This window comes from Hemitrygon akajei, chromosome 5, assembly GCF_048418815.1.
Source record: "Hemitrygon akajei chromosome 5, sHemAka1.3, whole genome shotgun sequence".
Classification (NCBI taxonomy): Eukaryota; Metazoa; Chordata; class Chondrichthyes; order Myliobatiformes; family Dasyatidae; genus Hemitrygon; species Hemitrygon akajei.
Window position 1 is genome coordinate 150,365,463 of NC_133128.1, and position 12,464 is coordinate 150,377,926.

The window sequence follows — 12,464 nt, forward strand, 5'->3', positions numbered from 1 at the left end:
CTCCACATGGGTTTCCATCATGTGCTCCAGTTTCCTTCCATATTCCAAAGATATATGAGTTGGGGTTAGTAAGTTGTGGGCATGCTATGTTGTGCCAGAAGCTTGGGGGCACTTGTGACTTGCTCCCAGCACACTCCGTTGCTCATTGACGCAAATGATACATTTCACTGTACGTTTCAACATTTCAATGTACTTGTGACAAATGAAGTTCATCTTTATATGGAAGTTAAAACATCATGTTAACATTGGTTTCATACTAGTTAAGTATTTAAAATATTTTGCGTTGAAGTAGATCTATACATTTTAATTCTATTTTTACATAACTGAGGAGGGTTTTTGCCAAGTTGAGATTATGCAATACTGTACTGTACATAGATAAACCTACAGTGGCAGCTGCTGGTAGAGAGCTGAATTACAAAAAGCAAGAAGTTTTTAAGAAGTGTCATAGTTTATGATCAATGGGCAAATATTTACCTCCCTGAAGAAATGAGGACTTCATGGAGGAAATAATGGAAACCTTAGTAGAACTTGTACTTCATGGCCACAGTGAGTGTGCTGTTAGTACTTGAAGGTGTAAAACTAAACTAGGTACTTGGGGGAAAAAGCAAGCGATGTGATTGCAGTTCTTTGCACACCTTATTCTTTCTGCGATCCTAAATGTGCTTTAGGGAAGTAATCAGTAATTGGTTCCAAGTGCTCTACGTAGATATCTAGTGTATTCAATATTAATCAGTAGGAAATAGATGGCTTCCCTGTCAAGTCTGGAGTCAGACCGGATTGTCTAACCTCCCCTGTCTTGCTAGAGTGTTGCATTGAACCTTTACTAAATGCATCAGGAAAGACAAGAGCATCAGAGGGATCACTCAAATAAAAAAACTGCTCTGTACATGGACCATGTCACTATTTTTTGGTTGAACCTAACATCATTCTGCAGATTTGTCAGCATCTGGAGCAAATTTGAGTTTGTATCCACAGCTGAAATCGATTGTAGAAAGAGCAAGGCTGTGCTCTTCTGTAATTGGCCCAACTGATCCAGTGGCATCTTCAGAATCAGGCTTGACTACTTGAAGGTGCTGGGATCTAGTTCAGAGGGGCTGAGGTGTCTAACAAGAATTGGCTGCAGCGGATTGGAAAGATTAAACAAAAATTGGGACTGCGGAAATAGCGTTTTCAGTCAGTAACTGGGATGAACTTGGTCATCAGATGCAATATACTCTCAGGGCTGCTGTACTTGGTTCCTCACTCATCTGCCTCAGAAGTCACCTGGAACATCTTCCGGTTTATCTGGGAATCCAAGATGGAGTGAGTCCAATGGGCCACACTGCATGTCTCCAGAGAATAGGGGCATAAGTGCACTCATCCCAATGACCATCTTAGCCTGCGGCTGTACCAGGCAGTCTGTGTGGACCCCAGATATGCAGACACCAAGTGTCATAACATGTTAAGATTCCACCTTTCCTTGATGTTGTGAAAAATAGGCCTATCCTCTCTGCTGCACAAATCCTAGTCAGCTGAACATTGCCCATTACCTGCTGACTGGGGGAGAGTTCTTCCAAGTAAATAGCTTTGACCCCAAGCCCATCCAGTGGTTGTCAGCACAGTGTACTGCAAACATGGTGGGACAGGGACACTCTGGATTCTGTGGGTTTCTTCCATGAGCAAACAGTCCAAACCATCTGCAGAATGTTTTGTCAATAGCACCAAGATCCCGCCCATCTGGCCATGAGAGGTGCCCTCCCAGTCAGGGCCTTCCTCTATAGACAACATATCACCCGCAGTGCAAGCTGCTCGGAGCAGTTGCATGGGGAATTGACAGTCACCCAGCTCTTTGCAGCCTATGGATTTGCTAAGAGTGTGTGGAGATGGGTGCAAGTGTAGCAGAGGGCTGGCTCTCTGTTCGTGAAAGCACACACCAAGGCTGAAAGGTCATCAACTCAGTGAAGCACAGACACCCTTTGATCTGCCTGAAACTTGTTAGGCTTTCAGCACAGAGAGGCGTGTGGAAGGAAATTCTGCAGACTGGCACAGTCTAGGCTGCAGGTATACGTGCTGAGCAATGCTCTGAAGCTTGGTGCAGCTAATACTAAGGATGTGTGGTGAAGGGGACGGTATAGGCTTCTTCCACTCCTGCTCATGGAGAGGCAGATTTGAGTAGGGAAGCTCCTTGAGCAATGAGAAGTGTATCACCTCAGAGAGTCACATATGTGGCAATGGTGCTACGTTTGTTTGTGTTACTTTTCTTTGAAGTTTACACCACTGAATGCAATGACCACAAAGCAAAAAGGTATTAGTGCTCTTTCTTCCTTTGTATATAGTTTTTTTTATCATGAATAAAGTCTTTGAGATAGCAATAACGGTGGCTGCCACACTGCAGAAGCAAACCAGATAATGTAATGAAACCGTGTTTGCAGAGCACCTTTTAACTTCATGATAACCAAAGATAGTTACAATGTTGTCAACGACCTTCAAGAATGTGCCTGTTGAAGTTGACGTCAGTGATGATCTGATAGTTGGTAGGCTTTCCATTTTTGGAAGCATTAATGCAATCTAGTCTCTGCCAAGTTATATCTCTATGATTAAATTTCGTTCTTGCATTCTTCCTTGGGCATGAGGGGATAAACACCTCTGGATCACATCAGATCCATTGTACCATTCCAGCTCACCACTGCATCAGTGGATAAAAATCAGCACCAGGCTTAAAAGTATTTTTTTAGGTTGGTCATCTATACGCAAAGCAAATGACATTTGAAATTACATGGCTGCCTGGAATATCCTCTCACTGTCCTAGTGTGCTCAGTGGTGGAGGGTCCATCTCACCGACACCCCTCCCCACCCCACGGATAAGACTTCGTCTTTGCTCAAATCTACAGCTGAATTTAACATGGTTTTAATGTTTCTTTAAATTAAAAAACTTTCAAAATTGATTAAAATAATTTTAAAATGTAAAATAATTAACATGAGAAAATTTGCAGATGTTGGAAATCCAAAGCAACACACATAAAATGTTGGAGGAACTCAGCAGGCCAGGCAGTATCTTTGGAACTGAATAAACAGTTGACAATTTAGGCAGAGACCATTCTTCAGGAAATGTAAAATACTGTACTAGATTTATATTAAACTGAAATCCTGTAATCCCTATTGAAATGAGGCTGTGGAAGGAAGCTGCTTCATGTGAAATCTGATGAGTGGTGTAAATGAGTGTTCCAATTAGACTGATCTGTGCTAATAGAGTCCAAGAGGAGGCCAGCGGTGAAGTATATGGTAGATTCAATCCCTGCCTTTCCACAGTTTTAGAATTTATCAGTAAGTCCAGGAGTTCTATGCTTCACAGTGAATGGATCTAACTCTGAGATGTAGTTCAATTTGAGTAGCTAAATTTATGACTAAAACATTTCATAACCAAATTGTTTGTTCTATCAATCCCAAGCTTTCCCCATCCCATGCTCAATCTTCTCACTCTTGCGAACAGTTAAGGTTAATTCAACATCTGTATTTCACAGGTACAAAAAGTTTAGACAAGAAGATGAATTTATCATTTAAGAAGAATCACAGCCCTCTGAAGACACCACCCCATGTGCCACAGCCCCAGATGCCCCAAGTGGTCTACCTGAAGGATATTGTCTGTTATCTGTCACTGTTGGAGCGAGGAAGAGCTGAGGATAAGCTGGAGTGTAAGTTAAACGTTGTTGACCTTTATCCGAATTAGAGTTGGGCAGTTGTAATATGACTTCATTCTAGAAAGAAATCAGTAATTTTCCACATTGCATCTACAGTATATTGCAGATTAAATGCTGCTGATTTTTCCAAAGGGCTTTGTTATCAAGAAGTATTGGATATTGAGTAAGTTGAGAAAAGGATTAATATGACCTTAGTTTTAGTTTTAGTCTTCACCACCTTTGAAATTGTGTTTTTTACTGTTGTCCTATCACTGTGCCTGACCAGTAATCCTAGGCTTTGGTCATGAATAATCTCCCCATAGAGCTGCTAGATCTTATATAATTCTGTGTGTAACATTGAATCAGCAGCTGGTGTTTTCACTCACAACTGTGATGTGTATTTTAACGAAGAATAATCAGAACAGTTGAAACAGAAAATATTATGGGAAAAGTGTTGGATTCACTTGAAAGAGATTAAAAAGTCACATGTCAGTAATGTGCTTACACACTTCTATGAAACTTCACAATAACAGAATTTAAATACTTTTCTGAAAGTTCCTTTTTGCTACTTCATGAATTAAATTGCAGCTTGAGAAGGTAGTAAATTTGCAAATGTCAGCCAGAAGGAGGGCCAAGAGAATGTCTGGAGCATGAAAATGGACCTATATGATTGAGTCCACAATTTTATTCAGTACATTATCTTTTACGACCTGAAAATCAAAAATTGGAGTTGGTGTCTGTCCCAGAATTATTAATACATATTGAATCATTTGAATTTTGAGCTGTGGTAATATATCGTGTTTTCTCTCATTAAAGCTTGTACTTGTATAGATTAGAAATCTTTTGCTGGTCATCCAAAATGACTTTAAGTAGACAAATGATGAAATGGCCAAGCCATTCTGTGTTTGTCCAGTTTGGATGAACTGTCTTTTCTCTAGTCTGCTGGCTGAGGCAGTTCAGAAATGATGACTTTTCCTGTTCCAGTCGTATTTGGCAAGAAGAAGCCAAAATGAATTCTTAAATAGAAACAAGAAGTCAACTGACAGTTTAATGATAAATTCTGCTCTATTTTAGTACTGAAGCTCACAGTTTGCTGTCATGCATTGCTATATATAAACGCTATACTCTCGTCAAAATCATTTCACCAATAACTGTAGTGAATGTTTTGAAATCTGCATTATAAACCAAACTGCCATCCAAATCTATTGCGAGGACTATTTTAATTAGTTCAATCATTTGTTGATTTTTGTGTAAAACAGTGTTTCCAAGAACCAGTGGTATTAATGATTTGTTCCAATGTATTTCACATCACTTCTGCTTACATTGTCAAAGATAAGTTTCATAAATTAAATTTGATTGTTACGTGTGCTAATTGATTTTACAGCCAAGCCTAATTCAGAACATTCACAGGAAGAGAATTAATAATCAATTATGTAAATATGAACTAGGGGAAAACTTTTAATAAGGACTAAGTTTGATTGAAGAAAGTGTTTTTCAATAGTCACAAAGTGGTTGGATGAAGGTAGTGTAGTTCAAATCAAATTGAGTTTATTGTTCACAAGTATGGTGAAGTAACAGTGGAAAACTTGCGGCAGGATCACAGCCACAAAAGTACAGACAACACACTTTATAAATTATACAGAAATTGTCCAACACAAAGAAGAGAAGAGAGAAATAAAAAGTGTAAAAACAAGACATTAGTGCAAACAAAAAGAACATTATCACAGGCAAGTCCATGGTTGTGCTGGATTTAGTAAATTGATGAGTTTGTTATTGGTTTCCAAGAAGTATTTTGTAAAATACTGCTTGCAAGCCTGGTTAACAAATGATGCCTAGGGGGCTAAAATCTGAAATAGCAAAGAGTATTTTTCCCAGACTAGAGTGATGCAAGGACCACTGCCTGATAAATGTTATTGTTGACTAATATTCATGTCTTGGTGTTACCAACCATAATTTCAAAGTTAGCAAATGATACAAAACCTGGAAATACAGCAAACAGAGAATGAAATGGTAATAGTATGAGAGGACATCAATGGCTTGTGGGCTGGTTTGCTAAAGCTTTTGAGGAGGGTTTAAACTAATTTGGCAGGTGGATGAGAACCAAAGTGATAGGGCTGAGAATAGGGATGTTGGTTTACAAGCCAAGGCAGTGCTTAGCTAGATTGTCAGGAAGGAGAGGCAGATGATGAGTTGCAGTGTAATGGGGACAAAATTGAAAAGGGTGATGAATACAGGACTGAAGGAATTACATTTGAATGCATGTGGTATATAAAATAAGGTAAATGATCTTGTATTGTAGTTAATGATTGGCAGGTATGGTGTTGTGGGTATCACAGAGTCACGGTTGAAAGACAATTATAGTTAAGGATACACAACCTATCAAAAAGACAGGCAGGTAGACAGAGGAGATGGATGACTCTACTGGTACAAAATGAAATCAAATCTTTAGAAAGAGGTGACATATGATCGGAAGGTGTAGAATACTTGTGGGTAGAGTGACGGCAGAACAATAATCGCTGGAGTTTCTGGGAGCAATTTGGAAGGTGCAGGATAGATATATCTCAAAGAAGGGGAAATGTTCTAAGGGAAGGATAATGCAATGTGACTGACATTGGAATTCTAAGCCAACATAAAAGCCAAAGCGGGAGCATATAATAGAGCACAAATTAGTGGGAAGTTAGAGGATTGGGAATTTTTTTAAAAACCAATAGAAGGTAATTTAAAAAACCATAAGAGGGGAAAAAATGAAATATGAAGTTAAGTTGGTCAGTAATATCAAAAATGATACCTGTTGTTGTGTGAATGAAGTCACTGGATTACAGTACTGGAAGCTATGAAGCAGCTTTTTGATTCGACACCACAAAGTACCTTTGGCATCATATGGAGATGCTTTTGGTCGAAAGGTCTGCCTGGCCCAAAGTTAGCCTCAATATTTTATGTGCTGAACAAAAAAAGGGCAATTCCATATTTACAGTGTATGAACAATGCTTTCTTTGAAACTACACGCAAACTTCACACCTCCCGATTCGTGCACACGTTGCAAACATCCAAATGAATTTTAATCAGCATTGTTTGGTCTGGGATTCACAGCTTTTATGAACCCATTTTTCAGAGCTGCAATCTAAATTAAATCCACAATTTATACTCAGACCCAAAGTCATTTGTTAAATGTAAATGTGTTAAACCCAAAAATTGCTCTAACGATACCAGAAGTTTTTTCAGATATATAAAGAGTAAAAGAGAGTAGATATTAGACTGTGGAAAATGACACTGGAGAGATAAGAACGGGCAAGGAAATGGCAGACGAACTGAATAAGTATTTTGCATCAGTCTTCACTGTGGAAGACAGTAGAATGGCAGAAGTTCGAGAGCATTAAGGAGCCAATGTGAATGCAGTTGCTATTACTAGGGAGATGGTGCTTAGAAAACTGAAAGGTCTAAAGCTAAATAAGTTACTTGGACTTGATGGACTACACACCAGTGCTCTAAAAGAGGTAGATGAAGAGACTGTGGAAGCATTAGTAATGAGCTTTCAATAATCAGTGGATTCAGGTGTAGTTCCGGATGACTGGAAAATTACAAAAGTCACTGCACTATTCAAAAAGGGACAGAAGCAGAAGAAAGGAAAGTATAGGCCAGTTAGCCTGACCTCAGTGGTTGGGAAGATGATGAGGTTAATTGTAAAGGATTTAGTTTGGGGGTACTTGGAGGCACATGACAAAATAGGCCAAAGTCACATTGTTTTCTGAAGGGAAAATCTTGCCTAACAAGTCCATTGGAGTACTTTGAAGAAATAACAAGCAGGAGAGACGAAGGAGAGTTGGTGGATGTTACATACTAGGATTTTCAGAAGGCCTTTGACAAGATGCCGCACATGAGCCTGCTAAACAAGGTAAGAGCCCAGGGTATTACAGGAAGCTACTAGCATGAATAGAGCGTTATCTGATTAGCAAGAAGGAAAGCGTGGGACTAAAATGATTCTATTTGGATTGGCTGCCGGCAACTAATGATATTCCACAGGGGTCTGTGTTAGGAATGCTTCTTTTTACATTGTATGTCAACGAATGGTGAAATTGATGGCTTTGTGGCTGAGTTTACAGATGATATGAAGGTAGGTGGAGGGGCAGCTGGCATGGAGGAAGCAGAGAGACTGCCAAAGACAGATTAGGAGAATGGGTGAAAAGGTGACAGATAGAATAGTGTCAGGAAGTGTGCACTTCAGTAGAAGGAATAAACACATAGACTATTTTCTAAATCGGGAGAAAATTCAAAAGTCCAAGGTGCAAAGCGATTTGAGAGTCCTTGTGTAGGATTCCTTAAAAGTTAATTTGCAGGTTGAATCTTTGGTGAGGAAGGCGAATGCAGTGCGAGCGTTCATTTCAAGAGGACTGGAATATAAAAGCAAGGATGTGATGCTGAGGCTGTATAAGACACTGGTGAGGCCACACTTGGAGTATTGTGAGCAGGTTTGGGCCCGTTATTCAAGAAGGGATGTGCTAACTTTGGAGAGGATTCAGAGGACATTCATAGGAAGATTCCAGGAAAGAAAAGGTTATCGTATGAGCAGCAATTAAGTGCTCTGAGCCTGCTCGAATTTAGAAGAATGAGAGGGATCTCATTGAAACCTATCAAATGTTGAAAGGCTGAGATAGAGTGAATGTGAAGAGGATGCTTCATTTGGTGGAGGAGTCGAGAACCAGGAGGCACAACCTCAAAATAGAAGGACGTCCATTTAGAACAGAGATGAGGAGGAATTTCTTTAGCCAGAGGGTGATGAATCTGTGGAATTTGTTGCACCGGTGGCTGCGGAGGCCAGGTCACTGGGTGCATTTAAGGCAGAGGTTGATAGGTTCTTGATTAGTCAGGGTGGGAATGTTTATGGGGATAAGGCAGGAGAATGGGGTTGAGATCGGCCAGGATGAAATGACCGAATAGACTCATTGGGCCGAATGGCCTAATTCTGCTCCTCTATCTTATTGTGTTTAGAAAAGCGCATCTGTGGCAGATGAAATTCAGAAGGGAGGTTTACATCTTGGTAGGGGGAATAAGAGAAAATATAAGTTAAACAATACTACTATGAAGAGTGTGTAAGGCCCACAATGTTAGTGCATAAATTTTTAAAGGTGGCAGGACAAGTTAGCCAAACAGATCAGAATGAAGCATATCCAATCTTGAAATTGTATTGAAAAGGCATAAGGGTGGCGGGGTGGCATAGTGGTTAGAGTAACGCTTTACATCGTGAACAATCAGGGTTTAATTCCTGCTGCTGTTTGCAAGGTGTTTGTGCAATACATTCACCACCATGATTGCGTTGGTTTCCTCCTGGTGCTCCGGTTTCCTCCCACATTCCAGACATACGAGTTGTGGGTATGCTACGTTGATGGCGGAAATAAGGCGACATTTGCAGGCTGCCCCCAGCACATCCTTGGGCTGTCTTGGTTGTTGACACAAAAGCTGCTTTGCATTGTACCTGTATGCTTCGATGTATGTGTGACAAATAACACTAATCTTTAAATAAAATGAAACAGAACCAAATGGTTACTGTAAACCAATAAAAAAATAATTTCTCCAATTCTGGCTAGAAATGTTGTGGCTAATTCTGGGTACTGCACATTGAAATGTTTGCTGAGAGAGAGGAGAAAAAGAAAGGAGTTTAATAAAATGATTCTAATGATAAAGATTCAGAGATAGGTGGAGAAACTGCTTGTTTTCAGTACTGTGAGGAGCATAACAGAAAATGTGCTTGGCATGTTTAAAATCAGAATGGGGTAGGTGCAGTAAATAACTAGAATCTGTTTTCAGTGACTGAGGGGGTTGACAACCAGACAAGATTTAAAATGATGTGCAAAAGAACATAGGTTTCATTGAATATCTAGCATTCAGAATGTACTCCCTGTTGGGGTGATAGGCACAGTTCAAATAGATGGATTCTAAAGGGATTTAGGTTAACATCTTTTAAAGGAAAATAGTTCTAAATGTATGGGGAAGGCAGGGGTGTGTGTACCAGCTCCTCTCAAAAAGTAAACTGTCAGTGGGTTGAATAGCATCCTCCTGGGCAGTTTTATTCTAAGATTGATGCAGGATTATAAATAATCCATATAATCATCTAGATCATATCCAAACCAATTGAAATGCAAATTGTACGTACTCGTTTGTCTTTGGCGAGAACAAAAAGAAATTATCGGAAGATACCTAATCTCGTCTCACATGCCAGGTGGTTTTTCTGAAAGTATTTGCTGATGTGCTTAGCTTAGATCGTGAAAATTTGTTTGCACCGGCTGGTTTCAGGCAAAAGAGAATGAAAAGTGGTTCATATTCCTACGGTTAAATCATAGGGGTTACCCTCTTGCAATACTCAGTGGGAAGCAGACAGTGTCTTCTGCTGGTAAGACTTGGATGTAAAACTAGTTCTATTGGTGGCCATCATAATTCCTATTGTTGCTGTGCACTTGTAGTTGCGACAACTGGCAGATTACTGTGAAGCCCATACTGTATATGTTAGCTTTGTAGAGAAGGTTCGGGTAGAGAAATGAATGCCTCAGCATCGTCAGTGAATATTTTCCTGCTGAGGCCTCATCTTCCCTGTTGCCCAGCAGCATGTCCTGCTCTATATGCTCAGCCTGCATTGCCTTGATAAGTTAGTAAATTGGTTTATTATTGTCATGTGTAATGAGATAGTGAAACTCTTTGTTTTTGCCTGCCATCCATACAGAACATTGCGTTACAACAGGACATTGGGTTAGCACAATGAGGGAAAACAGTGCAGAATAAAGTTTAATAGTTACAAAGAAAGTGCAATACAAGCAGCCGGTAAGGTGCAAGGCCATAATGTGATAGATTGTGAGGTCTTATTGTACCAGGGAACTGTTCAATAGTCTTGTAAAAGCGGGATAGAAGCTGTCCATGAGCCTGGTTGTATGTGCTTTTAGGCTTTTGTATCCTCCACCCAAGGGGAGGGGGGAGTAGAGTAGAGAATGGCCAGAATAGGAGGGTGCTTTGGTTATATGAGGCATTGAAGAGTATAGACTGACTCCTTGGCGGGTTTCCTGCTTTCCATGATACTGAGCTGTGCCCACAACTGTGTGGTTTCTTGTGGCATTGCACAGGGAATGCATGTTAATGACAGCTGGATTCAGCCTAACAATGAAGTCAACAAAAAGTCTTCAGCAGCTGCCACACTGCTCCCTGGAGATGTCTACAGCTTGAACTGACTCTATGCACACAGAACTCCTGTAGAGTTGTTGCAACAGCAAAAAATATCAGCATACCAAACTGTAGGTAATTCATTGTCCCTTTCAGGGGTTGAGCCTCCTGCTTATTGTGTGCAGCTGGACAGAATAAAACTAGGGCCTTTAGATGAAATGTTGAGCTCCCAGATGTGAGAGCTCAGTTATAAGGTTCCAACTGCATATTTCGCAGTGGCTTAGCTTGTAGAGCTGCTGCCTCATACCGGCAATGGCCCAAGTTCGATCGTGACTTCTGATGCTGTCTGTGTGGAGTTTGCATGTTCTCACATTGGTTTTCACACTCCCCCACACTCCAGTTTCCTCCCACAGGGTTGGTTTATTAATTGGTTACTACAAATTGCTTTTAGAGTGCAGAGGAGTAACAGAATTTGGACAGAGTTGATGGGAATGTGGGGAAAATAATGGAATTATATAGGATTAGTGTAAAGGAAGGCTTGGTGGTCAGCATGGACATTGTGGGCTGAATGGAGAGGCTACTGAATCCAATGGTCCTATCGTATTGAAAACTTATTAGTCAGATTTTGTGCTTTCACAGCTGCATTCTCCAGAAAATGTGTGGTGGACAGGAAGAATATAATTGTGTAAGAGCTACCTTTTCTATCCTTGTGCAGAAGTGAAGTGCTTCAAACAGTTTTAGTTATCTCAGTTCAATTTGGTTTTTTACATCCAGTTGAAAATTACTGAAACAAGAATAGTTAAACATGCAAACAAAGATTATTAGAAAAAAATGCACTTCAATTGCAATTCTTCCACTGGATCATGAAGCTATAGCAGAGAGAAATGGTTTTAAGAGAGAGCAGTTATTTATCCTCGCTTGACATGGGGATGTGTTTGCTGAAGAATACAGAGAAGGAATAACAACGCCAGTTTCACTGTTTCAAGAATTATCCAAGACTGTTTTACTTGCACTACTTAATATATTAATCAATCTATGATTAACATTTGTCTTACATTAACTTTTGAAAAGCTGTGATGTCAGTTATCAAAATGATTTTGAGATCAAATACCTGTTATGGTCCCTTCTGGCAATCCCCCACCTGGCTATTGACCTCAGGAATTGGGCCTCAATCCCCTCGCTTAGTTTCCAATCATTCCCAGGTTCCACTAAGTACACACACCTGCCTTCCATCGGCAAATGCAGGATAAAAACCCTGTGATCACAACAAGGAGCTGCCAGTTCATTGGTCAACTCTGGTGTGAGTAACTGTTACAAACCCTGTAACCGGGTATCTTACCAGCAAAGATAAGAGTATCCGTTGAAGTCTGATGATACTATTTTTAACAGTATTTATTAGTAAAAATACACAAAAATAATATCAATGCAAATCTACAGATAATATACGTCATCAATACTAAACCTAAAAGTGCGGGTATAATAATAATCAATAAGAAATAAGCTCTATCGTTGTCTAGGGGATAATGAATTGTCCGATGGAAACATAAAGTTCAGTTCAGTTCATGCAGGCTGTGGTAGTTGTTGATCACTGTGTTGCAATTGTTGGAGAGAGAGAGAGAGAGAGAGTAACAGCTATTGACTTGCCGACTTTCCTTTTACGATCTT

The 12,464-nt window shown here is 40.0% G+C and overlaps 1 protein-coding gene across 5 annotated transcripts in view; it reads left to right on the plus strand.

The window, feature by feature from the left end:
- dgkg (diacylglycerol kinase, gamma) overlaps positions 1 to 12,464 on the plus strand; it is a 517,080-nt gene that overhangs the window by 215,886 nt on the left and 288,730 nt on the right. For all 5 annotated transcript variants that reach the window (XM_073046856.1, XM_073046861.1, XM_073046859.1 and 2 more), the window contains one exon: positions 3,501 to 3,671. In XM_073046856.1, coding sequence (XP_072902957.1) covers positions 3,501 to 3,671 — 171 coding nt within the window. The remainder of the gene's footprint in view (positions 1 to 3,500; positions 3,672 to 12,464) is intronic.